Source organism: Callorhinchus milii, unplaced genomic scaffold, assembly GCF_018977255.1.
Source record: "Callorhinchus milii isolate IMCB2004 unplaced genomic scaffold, IMCB_Cmil_1.0 Scaffold1, whole genome shotgun sequence".
Classification (NCBI taxonomy): Eukaryota; Metazoa; Chordata; class Chondrichthyes; order Chimaeriformes; family Callorhinchidae; genus Callorhinchus; species Callorhinchus milii.
The window spans coordinates 100,572,818-100,596,522 of NW_024704742.1; the positions used below are offsets into that span (position 1 = coordinate 100,572,818).

Consider the following 23,705-nt stretch of genomic DNA (forward strand, 5'->3'; position numbering starts at 1 on the left):
CCGAGTTCAATTCCAGGCAGAGGGCGAAACCTTGGGTAAGTTTCCTTACTGCACACAGAGCCTAATAATAATCCCTCCAAACAAAAAATAATAAATTGGTCATTTTTAATCTACGACTGTTTGTGGGACACTGCTGTGCGCAATTGGCTGCCGCGTTCGCCCACAAATATACAATCAATTCACTTTACAGTATATTCTGTGAAGCGCTTTGGGATGTCTAGAAGACGTGAAAAGCGCTATATCAAATGCAAGGATTATTATTATTATTTATTATCATCATAATAATAATCCTTGCATTTGATATAGCAGTTTTCACGTCTTCGAGACGTCTCAAAGGGCTTCACAGAATATACTGTAAAGTGATTGACTGTATATTTTGTGGGCGAAATATATATCCTCTTAAAAATTTGTTACATGTCACAATATCTCTCTTCAATAAATCTGATCAGAAGATTAAGTTTATATAATACCAGAAAATAAAATGAAAGCATTTACACTAAATTCTTATAGCCCACAGGATAAGTCATTATTTTACAGTAAAATCCTGAGCATTTTGAGATATCGCAACAATGTGATAAGGCGCTAAATCAAATGCAAGGAGTAATATTATCAGAAATATCCCCAATAATACTCATTTAGATCTGCTTAAACCTTTACAAAGCAATGTGCAAATGCCTGCTAAAAAGTGCAGTGAAGAAAAAACATGCACCTGAAAATGAACTGCAGAAATTGTAATAAGTGAGGGGAAAGGTGAGTTGATTTTCAAGAAACACTTTTAAAAAAAAAATCACCCTTGTAACAATTGGTTTCTGGATTAGATTGAAATCTCACATTGGTGCAATGCTTACAAATTACACCTACATGGATTTGGTGATGCTAGTTTCTCCTCTGCTACTGGAGTGAACTGGCGTGTTCTTGCAAACTCATGAGAATCAGCACCACACACAAGAGAAAAATGAAAGATTGCATACTCAGAAAAGTGTTACAAGCATTATTAAATAACTGCTTTTTTAGCTCCTCCACACAATGAGCCTGAACAACTAGCCTTCTCCCATGAGATCATCGCTCACCTCACCTTTCAGATCGCATTTTTCCTCCCTCTTTCTTAATCCAATAAAAAGTTGATATAGTAAGAAAGAATGTTACAATTCAACTTTTTTTATATAAAAAAAGAGGGATGATGGTAATTCCTCCTTTTCTGAAAGGTGAAAGTGCTGGCAAATTCAACTTGAAAGACATTTTTAAACTACCAATCTTAAGACTAAGAACCGGAGCCTTTACAATAGTAAACCCATTCAAAGTGATGGGATGATTGCTGGTACTTTTCGCCCTTTTGTGTTAGTACTGTAGTGAGAAAATGTTGGTCCATGTTATGACACTTTCATAATATGGGTCCTAAATCCAAAGCATACTAGCAGGTTATACATAGTTCAAGTTCTGGATAGATCATATTAATCAGGATGTCTGGACAACAAAAGGAAAAATTATTCCCCAGGAATTTTTAAAGAAATGGACCACTGGATCATGCAACGGGACACCCAAGTAAGGATGGTCGTACTTAGGCTCTCTCTCGGATCTCTGCAGAGCTAGTTCTTAGCCCGGGTAGTAAAAAAGTCAGCCCCAGCCTGCACTCCCAAATGCTATCTTTGGATACACACACATTAGTGTGGAACCAAACATCAGCATTGGTCACTGCTTTCAGCAAGGAGAGAAAAAGTAAAAAAAATTTAAACTTTAAAAAGCGACTTGAAATCCTCCCTACTTTTGCCAGCTTCAGAAATCAATTGTACAGACAGTGCGAATCATAAACTATTAAAAACAAAGTCGGTTTTATTAGAAAGGCACAAAAACGAAAGTGTGGAGTCCTGTAGCTCAGTGGTTAGAGCACTCGCTTTGCAAGCAAGAGACCGGAGTTCATTTCCAGGCAGGGCGAAACCTTGGGCAAGTTTCCTTACTCCACACGCCTAATAATAATCCCTCCAAAACCAAAAACAATAATTAATTGGTCATTTTCAATCTACGACTGTTTGTGGGACATTGCTGTGCGCAATTGGCTGCCGCGTTCGCCCGCAAATATACAGTCAATTCACTTTACAGTGTGTTCTGTGAAGCGCTTTGGGACGTCCTCCCGACGTGAAAAGCGCTATATCAAATGCAAGGATTATTATTATTATTATTATTATTAAAGGAAATACCCTAACCCTATGCAATATCCACAAGGCAAAATTAAGAGTTTATAACGTGAAGAATCTGAACAAAGAATTTTACTTAAATATTTTCTAATAGAAACTGAAGCTACAAAGTTTTCTTGCTTGTTGATTAAGAACCGAATCACTCTAACACTCTTAACCAAGAGGCAAAGATTTTAATATACAGATCACACAACAAGCCTATAAATAGCACATCTTAGCACATCAAATAGTCAGAATCAGATTTGTACAGTAACATAAATCCTCCCCACTGCTGAAGAATTAAAATTAATTTCCTTAATTTCCTTAAACCTTAGTCACAAAACAATCCAAATTGTGTGTATTAAAAAAACATTTAATTTTCATGACTATTGCCTTCCAGAATTGTCTCTGCTCACTTGCCACATAAGCTGTTGAAAAAGGAACAACCTTTCATGTTAAAAGCTTTGTATAAATGGAACACTTAAAAAAAAACTCCAGAACAGGACAATAAACTCAAATTTTCTGTGCAGGCGAACAGCTCAGTATGAAATAGTGAAGCTTTCTGCATTATTGCACTTACTATAAACAATAACTCAGTTGCTATTCCTACCTATTACTCTGAAAAAGCACATAATTTCTCAAGCAACATCTAATTTGTTATAGATGCAAGCTGTCAGTGGTATCATATATAGTGATTTTTTTTCCTTCGGAAGGGAGAGTTGTCAAGCTGCTATTCTGACATCCATTTACATCACTCAATGACATCTGACAGCAGTGAAAGGCCACAGAAAACTGCTTATTGATTAGGAGAAAACTATTTGAGCCTGCAGACGAGGTGATATGATAGGGATGCAGTGACAGAAAGGGTGATGACATTATGCTCGGTTCTACACAAGAGTTTAATGGAACACAACTTCATTATCCCGTGCTTCTAGTTTCTGAACCACTTGAAAGGTCTCTTGTTCATTCTGCGTACATAGCGCTGAGCACAGTTCTGGTCAATATGGTACAAGCCTGATCCTCTAAAATCAGCTGCCCATCAGCTGCCACTGTGTCATAGTGAATGAAGCACTGTACACAAATACTTAAGTGTTACTGAATGCCAAAGCTGATTTTGTGGAAGATTTCACAGATGGAACTACATAAGCCAGCTTCACCTCAATGCTGGTTGAAAGAGAACATAAATAAAAATCAAGCATTAAATGAATTGCAACAAAATACAGTAATAATCCTTGTATCTTTGATATAGGGTCTTATCACATCTTCGAGACATCTCAAAGTGCTTCACAGAAAATACCGTAAAGTGAATTGACTGTATATTTTGTGGGTGAAACGTGGCAGCCAATTGGGCACAGCAGTGTCCTACAAACAGTCATGGATTGAGTTAACAATTTATTATTCTCTTTGACCCCCGAAAAGTGATCCGCCAATCGACTAACAACCAGGTTCCTACTTACTGCTAGGTAAACAGAGGTGTGTGGAGTAAGGAAACTTGCCCAACATTTCACTCTACCGGGAATAGAATCCAGTAATGTTAAATAGGCAAAAATATTTTTGCCTTGCCTACAATCTTTGTCCATTTTGCCAGATTTCAAAGACAATATTGCAATGTTTTATTCTCATAAGATCATAAATAAGGTTTATATGAATAGTCTCAACCTGCCAGAATATACCTCTTCTTCAGCATCTTGTCCTGGCCTCAAACACCCTTCCTGGTTTGTTTCTCCATCTAGTTAAGCATCTCACATACTAGTCTTTTTAAGCCTGTCTAGTGATCATTTTCTGCCTCTAATACAGCAGAGAACATGATATCTCACTAATTGGGAGCAACTCCACTGTAGTTGTAAAATCAAAGCAGGTAATGTGTGTGTGGTTCTCTATACCTCAATGTTTGTGCATCTGTCTGCGTGTCACTGCCTCTGTCCATATATAGAAGGCGAATATACGGTTCACCTCTTAACACCTTGCCCTTGGCCAAGGTCTGATGCACATTTTATAAAATATCTGAGGCACACCCTAATCGGTCCATTAAAGGTAAACCATGGGCGAGGGAACCTCAAATAGCCCATCATGAAATTAATAATTACCACGTTGAAAAATTCAAACAAATGTCAAAGAATTTCTCAATTCCAGAAGATTGAAGAGAACAGAACAAAGAACCAATAAATGTCAATTACTATCTTCTTCTATCTTCTTCTGGTTTGGGAGATAACTAATGGATCCAAGTCTGACAAAGTGTGAAAAATAATAAAGGGTGCAGTAAAAAAAGCTCTCATATGGAGGGGAGGGAAGGAAAAGCCAACCCCACCAACTTCTTAAATGACATGGCTTTAACTTTAGCCATTTTCTCCCACAGCACTCTCCTACTTTCAAATTTCAAGTTGAATTAATCAAGAACCCAGACACTGAAAATCATAGTGCTCTGATAACATTTTCCGAGGGTAAATAGTGAAAGATAATTCCCGCTGGTTGGTGACTGAAACAATGGGCATTAATAATAATCCTAGCATTTAGTACAGCACCTTTCACATCAGGAGGACCTCCCAAGTGTTTCACAGGATTTACCGTGGAGTGACTATGTAATTGTAACAAACACAGCAGCCCAATTGCACATACCAGTGTCCCACAAATAACTATGAACTGAATGACCAATTATTATTTGGGTGAGTGTTGGCCACGACACTAGGAGAAATTTCCTTCTTTTTTCGAATAGTCCTTTGGGAATGTTCACCTGAACAGACAGAGTGGGACCTTGGTTTAATGTCTCATTCAAAAGGCGGCACCTCTAACAAAACAACACACCCACAGCAATGCAGTGTTGTTTAGAACATGCGAGTTTGTATCCTGACTTGGGGTGTAAACCCACAACCTTTTGACTTAGAGACGAAAACGCTACTAACTGAGGCAGACTGGTATACTTATTAAGCTCAGCATTGTTATTAGAAGAGTTTGGAGGGGGGAAGAAAGACTAGAAGGGTATTAGAACCTGAATGCTTTACCATAACAATATTTCAAAGGGATTTGGATATGTATTGAAGAAATTAAAACAATATTGGAAATAAACAGGGAAATCAGATTTGATACAGCAGCTAACACCAGCATGTGTTCCACCAGCTGACATTGCACAGGATTAATAGCTAAAATTAAAATGTGGAATTGAAGGTAACATGTGATATGGATCGTAGATTGATTTGGAGGTAGAGAGTTGGGATGAAGGGCCATTTTGTATTCAAGCAATGTTATAATAATAATAATTCTTGCATTTGATATAGCGCTTTTCACGTCTTCTCGACATCTCAAAGCACTTCACAGAATAGACTGTAAAGTGAATTGACCGTTTATTTTCGGGGTGAAACGTGGCAGCCAATTGCGCACAGCAGTGTCGCACAAACAGTCGTGGATTGAAAATGACCAATTTATTATTGTTTTTGGTTTTGGAGGGATTATTATTAGGCATGTGGAGTAAGGAAACTTACCCAAGGTTTCGCCCTGCCTGGAATTGAACTCAAGTGTCTCGCTTGCAAGGCGAGTGCTCTAACCACTGAGCTACAGGTCTCCACAATGTTGCCCAGAGATCAGTGCTAGGTCCCCAGCTTTCCACATTATATAAAATCATCCAAATCTAGTATCAGGAAGCACTGTAGGCTGATGACACTAAACTAGAAACTATAGCAAATCGTAAAGAGAACAGAAAAATGAAAAGGATTAAGCAAGTGGGTGGAAACAAGGCAGATGGAATGCAATGTTGTGAAAGTGTGAGGCAATAACAACAACAATCCTTGCATTTGATTTAGCGCCTTATCATGTCATCAAGATGTCTCAAAGCTCTTCGCAGGATACACTGTAAAGTGTATTGACTGTGTATTTGTGAGTGCAAATTTGTGGGTACAAATAGTACATTACATACTGTGTGAAACAGCGACTGCAGCTAAAACACACATTTATACTGAAGAGGTCGAACTTCTGAAACTGGAAAAATATATCTAGTTACAAAAATTGTAGTGCAGTTTAGAACAAATGAGATCATATATGCAGTGGATGCCAAGAGCAAAGGCAGACCTCCCAAATTTGTGTAAAAACACTGTAGCTGTTTCAGTTAAAGCAACAGTCATACCGTACTTAGTGATTCCCTAATTAAACCCAAACCTCCTTTGAGTGGATATAGAAATCACTTTGTTAATGAGGAGTTCAAAAACTGCCATAACGCCTTCAAGTGCACTACTTCCCTTTACCAAAACAGGTTGTGGGAGTTACTCAATACACCACTTTGTCGACAACTATTCAGATTTTGTTGCCTCATCCAAGTCGGCATTGGGCGTATGTATAAATACACACTTTTTTGTAACTGTTCTTACAACACATAAAATGTTTTTTTGGGATCAAGCCTGTGTCTGAGAAGCACAGTTACCAGTTGGTCATTTGTATAGAAAGCTGTGAGTTTAAATTCATTATTTTCTCCAAAACATAAATAAAAATACAGCACATTGGCTTGACACTAAAATGTTACAAAAAGTTACATACATTGAGGGATACTAAATAATTCAATACAATTGTGAAATGAGTATTCTTTTTAAGTTTTGCAACCTTTTAAATTGCAGTAATGTTGCAGAATGTTCTGCCCCAATAGCACAAACCAGGACAGAAGAAATGTGTCTGGTGACACCTACTGGAGAAATACCATTCCTGTTTCTTTCACTTTTACCAAATCAAACTACTACCAAAGTTGTACGAATCATAGAACCTTACAGCACAGGAGACCTGTGTCATCTCTTTGAAAGAGTAACCAATTAGTCCCATTCCCCTGCTCTTAACCGATAGCCCTGCGAATGTTTCCTTTTTAAATACCTATCCAAAACGTAACTCCCTTAGTTCATACTGTATTTTAGTTGGTTTGAGCCCAGCTGGCTGAATTGTAAAGCAGATCGGAACAGGTGCCCAAATCAATAACAAGTGTAATTTTTTGCTCAGTTCAGCTAAACTTTTAACTTTGCCACTAATTTCAGCTTAGCATTTTTCAGGAATAATACTTTATACCTAGTTTTATACTATATAATGTACTATATACTGTACAATACTATATATTGCGAGTTGAATCAAGCCAAAATAAATTTAATCCAGTTGGGAGTACAGCCCAGTCACAATTGGCTGATTTGCCCTATATATTTCTATACAAATGACCAATTGTTGACAGTCGTCCTTGTCAGCTTGGCTTCATACTCAAATCATGGTCTTGGCGTATAATTAATCTGAATGTTGCAGGCAACACACATCCTTTATATTGAACCAAACACACCCACATTAAATCAGTCTGAATTTGTTCAAATATATTTTACTAATTTTGTGTCAACATGGATTAAAAAAAACAAGAGACAGTATGTATAATACTCAGGAAGATGTTTAAAGCAATGAGTGGGCATTCTTCACACTCGATTAATATTTTTAGGGCAGCAAAAGTTATATCATGTGCTATATCAGGAATTCCAAGTGTGCCCTATTGAACCCCCATTGAGATAGAGACTCCATCCTCCGGTTTAAATCAATTGTTAGGCGGTTCCACTTTCTAAACAAGGAGGCAATCTGTAGTACACAGAACATTATTGTCAATCATAGCACAAATTCTCAGAATCCATAAAGAATTCCATTATTTTATACAATTTGTATTTCAGAGTAGCTATGTACACTGTGGCTCTTGAATTATTATAAATGTGGCTTTAAATCCTGGTTGACAATTTTGGGACAAAGTCCACAGATAAATCTGAACAATGTCCTAAATCAGGGACATAAGGCCACTGAAATGCTTATGAAATACATCTCTGGATTAATCTAGATTCTCTTATATCAGCTTCTTGTTACTTGTCATTACAAGCAGGGCTGATTAAAAGGACACAGCTCAAAGAAAGGCACTGATCTAGACAGTGGGTATCAGCTGGCTAGCTGTGACTGCGTCTATTTTGGAAGAGGATTTTCAATTCAGTATGCATCTGAATTAAAGTAGTGAATTCTGGATTAAACACTCACTAATAGAACCTCAAATCCAAATGAGCTGCTCAATGTAGGCAATGGAATTTGAATTGAGCATCACTGGATGTTGGAAGTATTTAACACTCCATCCAGTATATATGGTATTGATTACCATACCTGCTGAATACCCTTTCTTCTTATTTTTACAACCATGGGGCAGGGGAAAAGGTATAGAGGTTAAGACAAACAGAAAGCAATCAAAAATCAGGTATCTCAAGGAGAGGAAGTGATCAAAATAGTCAGTAAGTGAAAAATCTAGCTGTAATATTCTGCAGGCAATGCAGAACTGCAAAAGATATGAAATTACCCTCCTTTTACTTCATAAGTCTCATATGGTGAACACACATCTTGGGGTAAAACTGAGCCAATTTCATTAGAATTACATACAGCACAACACAAAGATTGCAGTAGGTGTCATGAGGCTGTGAGGCTGAAGAGGTTTATTAAAATCTAAATTTAATACTATGAAACGTCCTTTAAACACACTCCAACCTCCATCACAAGGTGGAATTCATTGGGGGTGGTTTTATTCTATTTCCAGATTTGAAAAAAAATGTACAGCTGAAACTACCATGAAGGATAGAGAGCAGGCTCCTGTCTAAATTAACTGACAGAACCTGAAATTGTGTTTTACCACAAAGTAATTAAAACTGCAGTGAGAGTGAGTTTTATTTCACTGTGCATCACAAATAATAACACCTTTTGATTCACATGCAAAGCAATAACAGCTCATCATAAGCCAGACAATGACAATTTATAAATATTTACAAAAATAAACCAAATTGGGTCCCAAATATAAATGAAACCCATGGTAACTTTAGAAGTAGTTTTGCTTTATATATAAACTAAGTTTCCCCACCCCACTCCTTGGGCTAGAAAATCATTCGCTAAAAAATAAAATCCATCAACACTTCTAACCATATTTTAAGAAATAACCTTGTCCTCACTCACTTAGCCAATATTTACTCAATACCCAAGAGTCGTACTTAAATAATGGACAAGCCACTATAGTATTATTGTCCCAACTAGTTGGGAAGTACTGAATCAAACAGACCTAACTTGTATCCTTTGCATAATTATGCAATTAGAGAAGCCTTGTACAACAGCACAACATTTCTAGCCTATGACGTAAAGTACTCACAGCACAAGTACAAGCATTGGCTTATAATCACTTGTACAGCAAATTAAATTTTATGTTGTACAGTACAGCTTTGTTAACATTTAATGGAACAAGACAGGTGAGTAGCTTGTGGGGCGTGATACTGCACTTGGCTCACTGTATAATCTGAGACCTGTTGTCAGAAACAATACACTGGAAAGCAATTATTGCACTGTAGGCATGAGATGGTTAATGGACCACATTAAGTGGTTTCACATTGAGATATTGTATACAAGGCTATTTCTCATTTTACACAGCTATCATCATAAAGAATTGACACTGTAAGTGTTGTGACAGCTACCAGAGAAGATTACTGACACCGTTCCAAATATTAGAATGATAGAATCCCTAAATAAGTCATTCCACACTTAATTGTTTTGCGTCAGCAGAATTCTGAAAATCGAACCTGGAGGCTCAACCCATCACAGAATTAATCAATTAAAAAAGTCATTTGAAAAAAAAATTGCTGCAAAGATCAAGTTTAAGCATAATTTACTTCAAGAGACAGGTCGTGCTGCTTGGCAAATGCTACTTGGAACTATTTACAGATTCAGGGTTTGCATAACTAAAGTGAACAAAACAACTGTACTGCATAAACTATATATGAACTACAGTTTTGATAACCTTGCTGCATCTGATTACCGCCCCCCACCAAAGATCAACTAAAATCTAGAACGTACACAGTCATCAGCCAAATCTAAATCTAATCCTCAATTGAATCCTTGAGGTTGAAGTCAATTTGAAGGCTGCAGTTTTTTCCCCCTTGACGTAGAAAAGAAGTTGCACTTGTATTGAAATGTCTTGGAGCACTTCATAGAAAGTCAAGTAAAGTCACTTTTTGTGGGGCAAGCATGACAGCCACCTGTCCTGGCAAGTTTCCACAAACATCCATGAAGTGAACTACAAATTACTCATGGAAATCATTAGTCATGGAAAGTTTTAACATTCATCAGAACAGACAGACATCTTTGTAAGTTTGCTGTTTCCTTATCAATTATTAAAATCAAGCATTGATTGCAATTTTGCAAAACTCGATTCTAATTTTAGAGTTGGTTGTGGCCCAGCATGGAAACAGAATACAGAACTGCAAGGTTATATTATTGGCTACAACAGCTGCAGAGGAAAAAGGGGGGAGAAGGCCGGGGGAGAGGGCCGAGGGGAATGGTGGGGGGTAGGGCCGAGGGTAGGGAGAGGGCTGGGGGTAGGGGGGAGGGCCGGGGGGGGAGGGGTCGAAGGTATGGTCGAAGAGGAAGGTCTTTAGATGGCACCCAAAAGAGGCAAGAGAGGGGGTTAGGTGGAGGGATTGAGGGATACAGTTCCAGAGTGTGGGGGCAGAGATGCTGAATGCCCGACCCCCAATGGTGGGGTGAGAAGTGCGGGGACCTGAAGCAGGCCTGTCGACGTCCGCCGAGCGGATGGAGTGGACAAGCTGATATTGCGTTAGGAGGTCGGAGAGGTCAGAGGGAGCAAGACCATGGAGGGCTTTGAAGGTGAGGACGAGGGTCTTGTATCCAATTCTCTGAGGGATGGGGAGCCAGTAAAACCGGGCAAGACCAGGGGCAACTGGCTCGCGGAGCTTGGTGCAGGAGAGGACATGAGCTGCAGAGTTCTGAATAATTGTATTGACTCGGTGAGGTGAAGAGTGCAGCCATTAATAGTGATAATGTCAGTGCTGAGGTAAGGAGGCACTGCTGGGAGGCAAACAGGAGTATTTCCTCATGATTAGGAACAGGTTAAGTGCAGGGGAGTGGGACTGATTGGGTAGCTCTTCCAAAGAGCTGACACAGGTACGATGGGCCAAATGACCTCCTTCTGTGCTGTAATATTCTATGATTCTCTAATAGGGAGTATCCCATGTAAAGTACAGGTGATATATCACAAACAAAAAACAAGAGAAATAAATATTTGCTCACAAGTAACCCTGAATGACAGTCTTTCATTCAGCCACTGCACGTGCAGATTCAAACAATTTTATAAAGAGTTCAAGTAACATTGAGCACCGGAGTCTTATGAGTTACGCATTTGTTTCTGTGGATAACGAACACAGGCACCAAAATTAAAAAAAACTACAATTCTGAATCATATCTCCCTTTGATGCTGCATAAAGGAGTTCCAAATCCATAATAAAAAACTGCAGCACAAGAGCAAGTGGACCCAGTGATATTTCTCACATGGCCTATTGTCTGCAACTGTAATTATGTGAATGTCATCACATCTTTAGGACATGCATAAAACAACCCACAAAATATATTCTGGGATATCTGCTACACAAATAACTATAGCATTAATAGTGAAAAATGCCAGGAGCACACTTTTTATTCCTTCGAGTTGAACACGAAAAAATGAAAAATAAATTATGAAAACAGCAAAACTGGGACTTGGAGAAGAAATTATTAAATGAGGGTGCACTGGAGTTTCAGCCTAGACTGTGAATGCCAAATCCCAATGTATGAATTGGCCCAAAAACCTTGTGACTCAAAGGAAGAGTCAACCAACTGAGCCAAGCTAACACCTGGCATTGACAGGAGAAGTACAAGTAAATCCTGGCAAATGTCGTTCAGGAATATTTGAGAAAGGCTGTAAAATCATCAACCTTAAACTGCAGAACCTCAGTTTTAAATCTCATTCTTAAAACAGTGGATCCTTATTAGGTTCCTAAAGCCTTGCCAACATGCTTCATTATGGTGTCCAGCAAATCAGATATGTTTTATTCTCCCGCCACCTGCGATTTTATAAATAAATGTTTCACTTCTCCAATTTCCATTTAAAAGTTCACAGAATCTAAATTTTATCTCACAGGAAGACCGTATTGTTGTCGCTGCAGTCTATTTGAGAAACAGGGAAGCCAATCAAATGCCTAGGGTTGGTGAAAACCGATCAGTGAATATTCATTGTTTTTTGGGTTGTTCCGCGATCACATTTTTTTTCCTAATTTTTTACAAAGGTGACCACTTCCATGGTCAGATCACCACAGATACCACTTCCTTCATACCACATGCCTATATTGTGCACAAGAAGTCCTGCGGTATTTCTTGAGCAAAGCGTGCAATGTGACTATTTTTATAGTTACAAACATTGACAAATTGTTTTTAAAATAAAGTTTACAACAAATAATTTTATCCATTGAAAATAAAACTCCAAATCAATTTCCACCAACGCTGCATCGCTGCACCTGGGTTCCAGTTTCCTATTGTGTCCAGTACCATGCACCATTATAGTGTTGTGGACAACAGACGAGCACTGGGTTTTGATGTTTCCGATACTCATGGAAAGCACTCAACAAGCAATAATCCACTCTACTCTCTCTGCACATCCCTGTTGAGAAATCCTGAAGACTAGAAAGTCCCACGTGGGAGTCCAATGCAAATCTGCATTTTACCATTCAATGGAGCAAAACGTTAGAGCCCTCGTGAAACATATTCTGGAAAAGATTCTCATGTATAATTTAAAACAAAACATATTTAGCCAGTACTGTTTGAATTACATTAAATTAAGCAATTATAAAATGGAACAAAAACAAGTTTTGAAAAAAATCCCATTCAAACCACAATTAAAACATTGATGATACCCTCTTGTAGTTTGACTGTTTGTACATAAACTTGCCTTTTCAGTATTAAACAGCTTGCTGTAAGTTCATAAGAGGGGCATTTTACAATCTGAATGAAAGCATCACCTCCTGCCCGTTGGTCTATCACCAGTGTGGAAGGCTTAACACAATAGATATAGCAGAAGCTGACACAATCTACATTCCTCTGTTCCACAAGCAAACCATCAGGATCTATTAAAATTACTGTACATTGATAGCACTAGAGACATGACAAATCACAGGGCAAAAGTCAGATACCAAAGAAAGTGTCTAGGGGCTTCTCAACAGGACCCATTTGCAAGCAAATGATAATATTTGTAGGCTGCATGCTCAGTGCATGACAAACTGATGCAATTTCACTGCTGTCTGAAAATCCGGGAGATATTTGTCTGATGTTGGCTGGAGTTAGTCTGCAGAAATGTGCAGATTTCTTAGATCTGAATCAGTGGGGCCGAAGGGCTTCACTTGACAAGCCACAAATAATTACAGTATGTGGTTTCCAATGTACTCCATTATTTTCCTGTTCTTATCTATGGGTTTTAGATACCAGCGATGATGCAAGGTCATATTGTCTTTGAACAGAACATAGGAAAATATTGTTCATTTTATTGTATGATAAACAAATCAAGGTCACATAGATTGGCAGGGGCGGAGAGAGTATAAATCGGGACTATTTTGCTTTTTTTATAAATAGCCAAAAATATTCTGTTTATTGTTTTTATCCCAACAACCACTGAGGTCAGACCCAGCACCATTCACTCACAGTATGATAGCACTATCAAGTTATTCCAAAAACTCTTTTGAAAAATGGAGTGTTAACCTCTCAGCTCCTAATAGATAAAAACATGGATCAACATTGGTTTCTTCGCAGTTCAGGTTTTTAATGAGCATGTGTGGATACATTATTCTGCCATGCCAGAAAAAAATATTGGATTCCGTTTCCTGTCAGTAACACCCTCTTAGCAATTTTCATGTTCTCCTCATCAAGCCCACAGGATTATGAAGAATAATAGAACAAAAGCACTCCCACTCTGGTACAATAGCAGAAGAGTCATCATTACAGCAGTCAAAGCAAGTCAGCTATTGCATTTACTGTCATTTCTTCATGGACATTTGTGCTTTGTTGCATTCTTTCAATAACAATTTGCACTTATATCGTACATTTCACATAAAGTAATGTCTCAAAGAGCTTTGTGGAGACGGAATGGAAACCTGAGCAAAGTGAAAAGTGTGTGTGTCGGGTTGGGGCAGGGGAGGTGGGGGGGGCGGTGGCAGGCAAAGTTAAAAAGGTAGTTTGTGGATTTTTAAAAAAAAATGTTTTGAAACCAAAGAGGAAAGATGCCAAGCAAAGGTATTCTGGGAGGGAATTCCAGCAATTGGGACATATTAGCTAGAAGCTACTATTCCATTCGTCTCCCAGCTTTTAAACAATACAGCAGCGCTCTGGCAAGCAAGTCATGTGAAAGATTGTCTGATCACTTTTCATACAACAGACACTCCATATAATCAATAAATACTCACCAACAGTCATTGATTACTTCACAAGGTAATCAACATTTTTGATTTGTGCTTATGTATTACTTCAAGAGGAGCCATTTAATTTCCCTGTTGATTAATTCATGAGACGACATAAGAAATCACATCCTAGAAGTCAAACACAAGGGGATTCTCCAAAATGACTTCCTTCTCAAAATTGACAGGACACACACACATACACACACACACATTTGGCAGATACTTATGAGGTGGTAATTGTCCATTGACCTACAAAGCACCATCACTACACTACAGTAAAAATCCTGTGAAGCACTTTGCGACATCCTCCAAAAGGCGCTAAATCAAATGCAAAGAATATTATTTATTATTCCACAATCATCGCAAACATGCTTCACACAATCTCAGGCCAGCTTCCCTGAGTAGGAGGTTGTTGTGCTATAACAATGGCCAAGGATGGGATTTCATGAATGAGCTACTGAACATGGATTAGTTTCGTGTTCACTTCTTCTTAAACACATACTCCTTTCTGACCATTAAACAACACTGACAGAAAACTCTTATGCTAGAGTAGATTTCACACACTTATCTCCAAAAGCTAGCAAACACCAGTACATTTCTTGGACCATCAAAGGAATAAGGGTCATTTTACCAAAGAAGTAAGGGAACCCGAGAATACTGTATTCACAGAATTCCTAGAAGACTGATAAAAAAATAATGTGATCATTGTTACAGTAAATTACAAAGATGCTGGAAAAAGGTGGAAGAACAATTATACATTCCACTGATTCACCAAACACGATCGATGCACTTAAATAATCTCAACTTTTGATTTTGATATGTGAACAGTACAATATTGCATGAAAACTGCAAGAAGTGCCAGCTCACTCTTAACAAACAAGCTAACAAAATAAGGATGTGACCACTGATAGGGAGGATGCCTTTCAGTAGTTTTGTTCAGAGAGCAGAGCTTCATTCCTTCCTTCCTCTCTCTATCTGTGAATATCAGTGTAAATGTGCCTTAGTTGATAAATGTACAGCTCGAGATGTATGGTGGTTGTCAACACTACTGGTTTAATCCAGAGTGTCTGGGTTTACTGGGTCATCTTGGGGCTACTATTGATGTGATGAATCTATTTTCTTTTCTTTTGTAGATAGCATTCCTTTTCATTTGACCTGAACAAGCTACTGTACCATTTACAAAATAATAATAATCCTTGCATTTGATATAGTGCCTTTTCACATCTTCTAGACGTCTCAAAGCTCTTCACAGAATATAGCATAAAGTGAATTGACTGTATATTTTATGGGCGAAATGCGGCAGCCAATTGCGCACAACAGTGTCCCACAAACAGTTGTGGATTGAGTGACCAATTTATTATTTTAATTTTATTTTATTTCTTTAGGGATTATTATCAGGTGTGTGGAGTAAGAAAACTTGCCTAAGGTTTCACCGTGCCGGAAATCAAAACCAGGTCTCTTGCTTGTGAGGCTAGTGCTCAAACCACTGAGCTACAGGACTCCACAATTTACATACGAATAATCCTTGCATTTGTAAGGACTTATGTTCACAATATTAAAAAAATGTGGTGGTTAGGAAGGCTGCAACATATCCAGTGGTCCAGATAATATTACAAACCACAAACACAAAAGGTTTATGATCATTTTCACTCTTTGTTGCATGTAAATACTTAACAGTATATAGACTGAAGCAATGCAAGATATCAAGTAGCCCATATGATAGTATAAAATGATACAACAAACTGTCTGCCTTATCAAAATCGCCTGCCCTCACAGTTCATTCAAAACACATTATCTTGCATTATTCTAAATGACATGTACAGGAGGAGTTCATTTTTCTGACTTTATTTTGCAACAGCTTTTTTTGTGCCAGTGGCAAACATTGTAACATGAACAAGCAGCAAGTTCCTGCAATCAAACTCCATGATCTGAACTTAAATACTATTAGACTTCATTTTACTTCAGGTTACAATGAAATTGGATATGTTGCATGTACCTTGTAAAATGCTGATACACAATTGTATCGTACATACTACTGAATTTATGGGACCAGAACATTTAGATTTTTTTTGCAAATAATCATTTGAAACTGGTTGTGGGATAGCAGGAACAGATTAAAACACTTGGATTTGATATAGGGCATAATCATGTTGAAATGTCTCACAACGCTTTATTTAATGTATTACTTTAAAGTTTCATGACAGCAACCGTATCGTCCCCATCCTCGCTCGACTCCACTGGCTTCCCATCACACAGAGGATACAGTTCAAGATCCTGGTCGATCCATCGCCTTGCTCCCAAGGCCTCCCTACCTCTGCAACCTGCTAACCTCCTACCAACCTGCCCGCTCCCTCCGCTCAGTGGGTTCCGGCCTCACGTACCCCGCCTCGACCGCCCCAGCATTGGCGGGCAGGCCTTCAGCCACTCTGCCCTCACCCTCTGGAACTCCATCCTGCAGTCCCTCTACTCCGCCCTCTCCTTCAAGACCCACCTATAGACCCTCCTCTTCAACTGTGCCTTCAGTCATTCTCCTTTTCCCCCTGCCATCCATCCTCCCCAACCCCGACCCCCAGCTCGGGTCGGAAACATGAATAAAATAGCCCCACAGGATTTGTAATACCCACTAGAAGAAACAGAGGGGGAATTACACATCACTGTGCTGTAATTTCTCAACGAAAAAACAATCTTGATAAATGGGATAATGCATGTTGTGTTGTACAAGGCTTGCAATTCCACCACTGGTTAATAGGACACATCGATCCATTCACCACCATAACTCCCTATCTTGGGTACGATGGTTACATGGTTCTCCATCATGATTTGAACTACCTGGATCAGATCACACCCCAAACTGCAACCCTGCAAGCAGCCATACAATTAGGACAGCATTTTAAATCTGCTGGTGCCAGCCAAAAAGAAAGCCACATATACGTCATTAATTGGGAAATAAATTACTTCCTTGAGTGTATAACTGAGTAACCTTCTGAACTATGAGAAAATACTGTTTAATAGGATCATAATGCACAGTATCTTCACTTATTGGGGAATATCATCCACCTAGTGAGGACTCAAACACATGCTCGTCCAATGTCAAATGACCACTAGTGACTATCCTCCTGGGGAGAGGTACGCAGGGTCTCCTTAGAGCTCAACTGGCTCCAAGGTGACATGTTTGGCCTCAGAATGTCAGACTCGAGCCAGCCCTCGGGAGTCCGGGTTCTGAGCCAGATGGTTCTGCAGTATTCCAGGGCACTGCTGATGACAGCCCAGCCAGCCTGGCTCATCGGCAGAACTTTGAAGGACAGACCAGTCACTGGGATCAGGGAATCATCCCACTCAGCTCCCGTTAACCCTGCAAGCCAGAATGGGTAGGGTGGTCCTAGCTGGACAAACAGTGGGAAAGTTTGCTAGGCAGTCGTCTCAATGGCAAGCAATGTGGTTTTATCTCTTGGCAACTTATGCCAAATACTCCCCAGAATTAAGTAACCAGGATGTGCCCTCTCGGGAGAGAATGCACATTCTGTTCTAATAAATATCCACATAGAAGTGGGATGCACGGAACTGTTTGGTTTGGATACACTTAAACATGGTGATGAGTTTCTGCATATGTCAGACACCCAGCTGACCAAAATAAAATAATATCCAATAGATATTCCCAGAGTAATTTAGTATTGGATTCAACGCTGTTTTAAGTAGGATTCAAATAAGTGAAAATAGGGCGGGGGCAAAATCATGTATATATTCAGAGTTTAAATTTGGTGACAAGTTATTTGCAGCAAACAAAACTATGATTTGATTGAGACTGGTCATTCAGTCCAATCGATTTCTCTTATGAGTTGGTAAAACACAAGTTGGTAAACCAATGAATGACAATGAATGTGGTTTCAAGCCATTGCCAAATATCTGTGATTTATTGCATTGTACAAAGTCAAAAACACACACTCGCACACAAAAACCCACTCGTTAAAGTCGTTAGGGGGTGTGTGTGTGTGTATGGGGGGGGGGGGGGGTCCAGCTTCAGGTACACAACGAAAGAGCTTACATTTACTTAATAAATGCATTTATTTGCAGAAATATTAGAGGTTGCATAAGAAAAGAAGTTGCTGCAAATAGTTTTAAAGGTTGGAAACTTGGGCATAGAGTGTAATTAAACAGCTAACACAGACCAGCAGTCAGAGTGGGGGGGGGAGACAGGGGGAGTGTGGGGGGGGAGACAGGGGGAGTGTAGGGGGGGGAGAGGGGGAGAGGAGAGGGGGGGAGAGGGGAGGGGGAGAGGGGGGAGAGGGGGAGAGGAGAGGGGGGAGAGAGGGGAGAGGAGAGGGGGGAGGAGAGGGGGGGAGGGGGGAGAGGAGAGGGGGGGAGAGGGAGGAGAGGGGGAGAGGGGGAGAGGGGGGAGAGGGGGAGAGGAGAGAGGGGAGAGGAGGGAGAGGAGAGGGAGGAGAGAGGGGGAGAGGAGAGGGGGGAGAGGGGAGGAGAGGGGGGAGAGGAGAGGGGAGAGGGGGGGAGAGGGGGAGGGGGGGAGAGGAGAGAGGGGGAGAGGAGGAGAGAGGAGAGGGGAGGAGAGAGGGGGAGAGGAGAGGGGGGGAGGAGGGGGGGAGAGGAGAGGGGTTTGGGGGAGAGGGGGAGAGGAGAGGGGAGAGGAGGAGAGGGGAGGAGAGAGGGGAGAGGGGGAGAGGGGGGGGGAGGCCTGACTGCTCGCCTCTTCCAAATGGCTGCTGTGGCAGCAGTGCGGCCTGGACCCGCCAACCCTACCGTGTAGCCTCTCTCCTGTTCGCTCTCCTCGTATCTGAAGGACGGGATGGACACCCCCACCGTGTGGTGCATCACTCCCCGCGGCCCCGAGAGCCTCTGTCTGCAAACACACTCACACAGTCACTCACACACACAGTCACTCACACACACACACTCACTCACACACACACTCACTCACTCACTCACAGTCACTCACTCACACACACTCACACACACTCACTCACTCACACTCACACACAGTCACTCACACACACACTCACTCACTCACTCACACAGTCACTCACACACACAGTCACTCACACACACACACTCACTCACACACACAGTCACTCACACACACACACTCACTCACTCACTGGTCATATATATATACACATATATGTCAGTCACTGATACACACAGAGCAGAGAGGCCGGAGAGCACTGCAATCCGTCTGACTCACCACCACCACAGCCTCTGCTCACACTCACCACCACCACAGCCTCTGCTCACACTCACCACCACCACCACAGCCTCTGCTCACACTCACCACCACCACAGCCTCTGCTCACACTCACCACCACAGCCTCTGCTCACACTCACCACCACCACAGCCTCTGCTCACACTCACCACCACAGCCTCTGCTCACACTCACCACCACCACAGCCTCTGCTCACACTCACCACCACCACAGCCTCTGCTCACACTCACCACCACCACAGCCTCTGCTCACACTCACCACCACCACAGCCTCTGCTCACACTCACCACCACCACAGCCTCTGCTCACACTCACCACCACCACAGCCTCTGCTCACACTCACCACCACAGCCTCTGCTCACACTCACCACCACCACAGCCTCTGCTCACACTCACCACCACAGCCTCTGCTCACACTCACCACCACCACAGCCTCTGCTCACACTCACCACCACCACAGCCTCTGCTCACACTCACCACCACCACAGCCTCTGCTCACACTCACCACCACCACAGCCTCTGCTCACACTCACCACCACCACAGCCTCTGCTCACACTCACCACCACCACCACAGCCTCTGCTCACTCACCACCACCACAGCCTCTGCTCACACTCACCACCACCACAGCCTCTGCTCACACTCACCACCACTACAGCCTCTGCTCACACTCACCACCACCACCACAGCCTCTGCTCACACTCACCACCACCACAGCCTCTGCTCACACTCACCACCACCACAGCCTCTGCTCACACTCACCACCACCACCACAGCCTCTGCTCACACTCACCACCACCACCACAGCCTCTGCTCACACTCACCACCACCACCACAGCCTCTGCTCACACTCACCACCACCACCACAGCCTCTGCTCACACTCACCACCACAGCCTCTGCTCACACTCACCACCACCACAGCCTCTGCTCACACTCACCACCACTACAGCCTCTGCTCACACTCACCACCACCACAGCCTCTGCTCACACTCACCACCACCACAGCCTCTGCTCACACTCACCACCACCACAGCCTCTGCTCACACTCACCACCACCACAGCCTCTGCTCACACTCACCACCACTACAGCCTCTGCTCACACTCACCACCACCACAGCCTCTGCTCACACTCACCACTACTACAGCTTCTGCTCACACTCACCACCACCACAGCCTCTGCTCACACTCACCACTACTACAGTTTCTGCTCACACTCACCACCACTACAGCCTCTGCTCACACTCACCACCACCACAGCCTCTGCTCACACTCACCACTACTACAGCTTCTGCTCACACTCACCACCACCACAGCCTCTGCTCACACTCACCACTACTACAGCTTCTGCTCACACTCACCACCACTACAGCCTCTGCTCACACTCACCACCACCACAGCCTCTGCTCACACTCACCACTACTACAGCTTCTGCTCACACTCACCACCACCACAGCCTCTGCTCACACTCACCACTACTACAGCTTCTGCTCACACTCACCACCACTACAGCCTCTGCTCACACTCACCACCACCACAGCCTCTGCTCACACTCACCACTACTACAGCTTCTGCTCACACTCACCACCACCACAGCCTCTGCTCACACTCACCACCACAGCCTCTGCTCACACTCACCACCACAGCCCGTCACGTGAGCTACTTCATTCCAGGCCCCTCACACACCCTCACACACTGCCTAACACTGCACTAACCAGCCTGACCCCCCCCCCCCCACAGCTCGCACCCCCACCCCAGCCTGTCCCCCTATCCAGCCTGACCTCCCCTCCAGCCTGTCCCCCCCTCCAGCCTGTCCCCCCTCCAGCCTGTCCCCCCCTCCAGCCGGTCCCCCCCCTCCAGCCTGTCCCCCCCCTCCAGCCTGTCCCCCCCTCCAGCCTGACCCCCCCTCCAGCCTGCCCCCCCCCTCCAGCCTGTCCCCCCTCCAGCCTGTCCCCCCCTCCAGCCTGTCCCCCCCCTCCAGCCTGTCCCCCCCTCCAGCCTGTCCCCCCCTCCAGCCTGAACCCCCCTCCAGCCTGACCCCCCCCTCCAGCCTGTCCCCCCCTCCAGCCTGCCCCCCCCCTCCAGCCTGACCCCCCCCTCCAGCCTGTCCCCCCCTCCAGCCTGTCCCCCCCTCCAGCCTGTCCCCCCCTCCAGCCTGTCCCCCCCTCCAGCCTGTCCCCCCCTCCAGCCTGTCCCCCCCTCCAGCCTGTCCCCCCTCCAGCCTGTCCCCCCCTCCAGCCTGTCCCCCCCTCCAGCCTGTCCCCCCCTCCAGCCTGTCCCCCCCTCCAGCCTGTCCCCCCCTCCAGCCTGACCCCCCCTCCAGCCTGTCCCCCCCTCCAGCCTGTCCCCCCTCCAGCCTGACCCCCCCCTCCAGCCTGCCCCCCCCCTCCAGCCTGTCCCCCCCTCCAGCCTGTCCCCCCCCTCCAGCCTGACCCCCCCCTCCAGCCTGTCCCCCCCCTCCAGCCTGACCCCCCCTCCAGCCTGCCCCCCCCCTCCAGCCTGACCCCCCCTCCAGCCTGCCCCCCCCTCCAGCCTGTCCCCCCCTCCAGCCTGCCCCCCCCCCTCCAGCCTGACCCCCCCTCCAGCCTGTCCCCCCCTCCAGCCTGCTACTGTTACACAATCAGAATATTGAAAAATAGTGCTCAGTGTTTTAAACAAATAATAATAATCCTTGCATTTGATATCGTGCCTTATCACGTCTTCAAGGCATCTCAAGGTGCTTCAAAGAATGTACTGAAAAGTTAATTGACTATATGTTGTGTAAAATTAAGTGAGCGCGTTACACAGAAATCAAAATGGATTGCCACAGTATGAAGATCTTTCAAATAAATGCAAAATTCCAGTGAACAATTTTCTTTGTTTTCCCTCTATATAGCAGTTAAACCATTAGATGGCAGTTATCACATTCCTAATCTCTGGAACTCCCACCCTATTGCTTCTATGTGTCTTCAAATCCTGCCTAAAAATCTATCTATTTGATCTTGCGGTCACCTCCCCATTCCCCCTTCCTTTCTCCCTCAATTTGTGTTCAACCATATCCTTGTGAAGCGCTCTGAGACATTATCCTAAATGCAAGTTGTTGGATATACTGTATATTGAATGGAGCCCATTCTAGTTTACTAATACAAGAGCAACAACAGTAAAGTTACATTTGTATAGCACCTTTCACATTGGGAGAATGTCCCAAGGCGCTGGACAATCAGTGTTTCAGACCTGAGCTGAGGGTTGGGAATGGGGAGGGTGGAGGGCAGGGGGGAAAGCAGAGAGATCGAAGAGGAGGGTCTGGAGATGGGTCTTGAAGGAGGCAAGGAAGGAGGCGAGGCAGAGGAACTGCGGAATGGAGTTCCAGAGAGTGGGGCAGAGTGGCTGAAGGCCCGCCCTCCAATGGTGGGGCGGGCGAGGCAAGGGACGTAAAGCAGGCCAGAGGTTGGTAGGGGATTAGGAGGTCGCAGAGGTAGGGGGGAGCAAGGCCATGGAGGGCTTTGAAGGTGAAGACCAGGATCTTGAACTGTATCCTCTGTGTGATGGGAAGCCAGTGGACGAAGATGGAGGTGATAGGATCATGGAGCCTGGTGCAGGACAGGACATCGGCTGCAGAGTTCTGGATGATCTGCAGCCTATGGAAGGAAGAGTTGGGGAGGCCGACAAACAGGGAGTTTGCCTAGTCAAGCCTGGATGTTATGAAAGCTTGTTTGAGGGTTTCGGCGGCCTGTGGTGTGAGACATGGCTGAACCGAGTGATGTTGCAGTGGTGGGGGAAGGCAGAGTGGGTCATGGCGCAGATGTGGGATAGAAAGGATAGTTCAGAGTCAAACAAGACCCCAAGATTCTCGACTGGCTTAGCAAGGGGAGTGTGGGTCCTTGGATGGTGATGCTGTCAACGCCTGAGGTGAGAAGGAGCTGACGAGAGTCAATCAGAAGAGCCTCAGTCTTTTTGACATTCAACTGTAGAAAGTTGACTCTCATCCAGGACTTCATGACTGACAGTGGTCCTGGAGTCAAGGGTGGAGGCAGAGAGGTATAGTTGGGTGTCATCCGCATACAT

General features: G+C 43.3%; 1 protein-coding gene across 8 annotated transcripts in view; it reads right to left on the reverse strand.

Moving 5' to 3' along the window:
• Nucleotides 1–21,385, reverse strand: part of LOC103182350 (sorting nexin-24) — an 82,237-nt gene extending 60,852 nt beyond the window's left edge. The window contains exons 1-2 of one of the 8 annotated variants that reach the window (XM_042333792.1): nt 21,300–21,385; nt 19,205–19,304 (exon numbers count right to left, since the gene is read on the reverse strand). In XM_042333792.1, coding sequence (XP_042189726.1) covers nt 19,205–19,276 — 72 coding nt within the window. In that variant the 5' untranslated portion in view covers nt 19,277–19,304; nt 21,300–21,385. The other 7 variants (XM_042333805.1, XM_042333791.1, XM_042333806.1 and 4 more) reach the window with 7 other exon arrangements.
• Nucleotides 21,386–23,705: the final 2,320 nt, after the last annotated feature.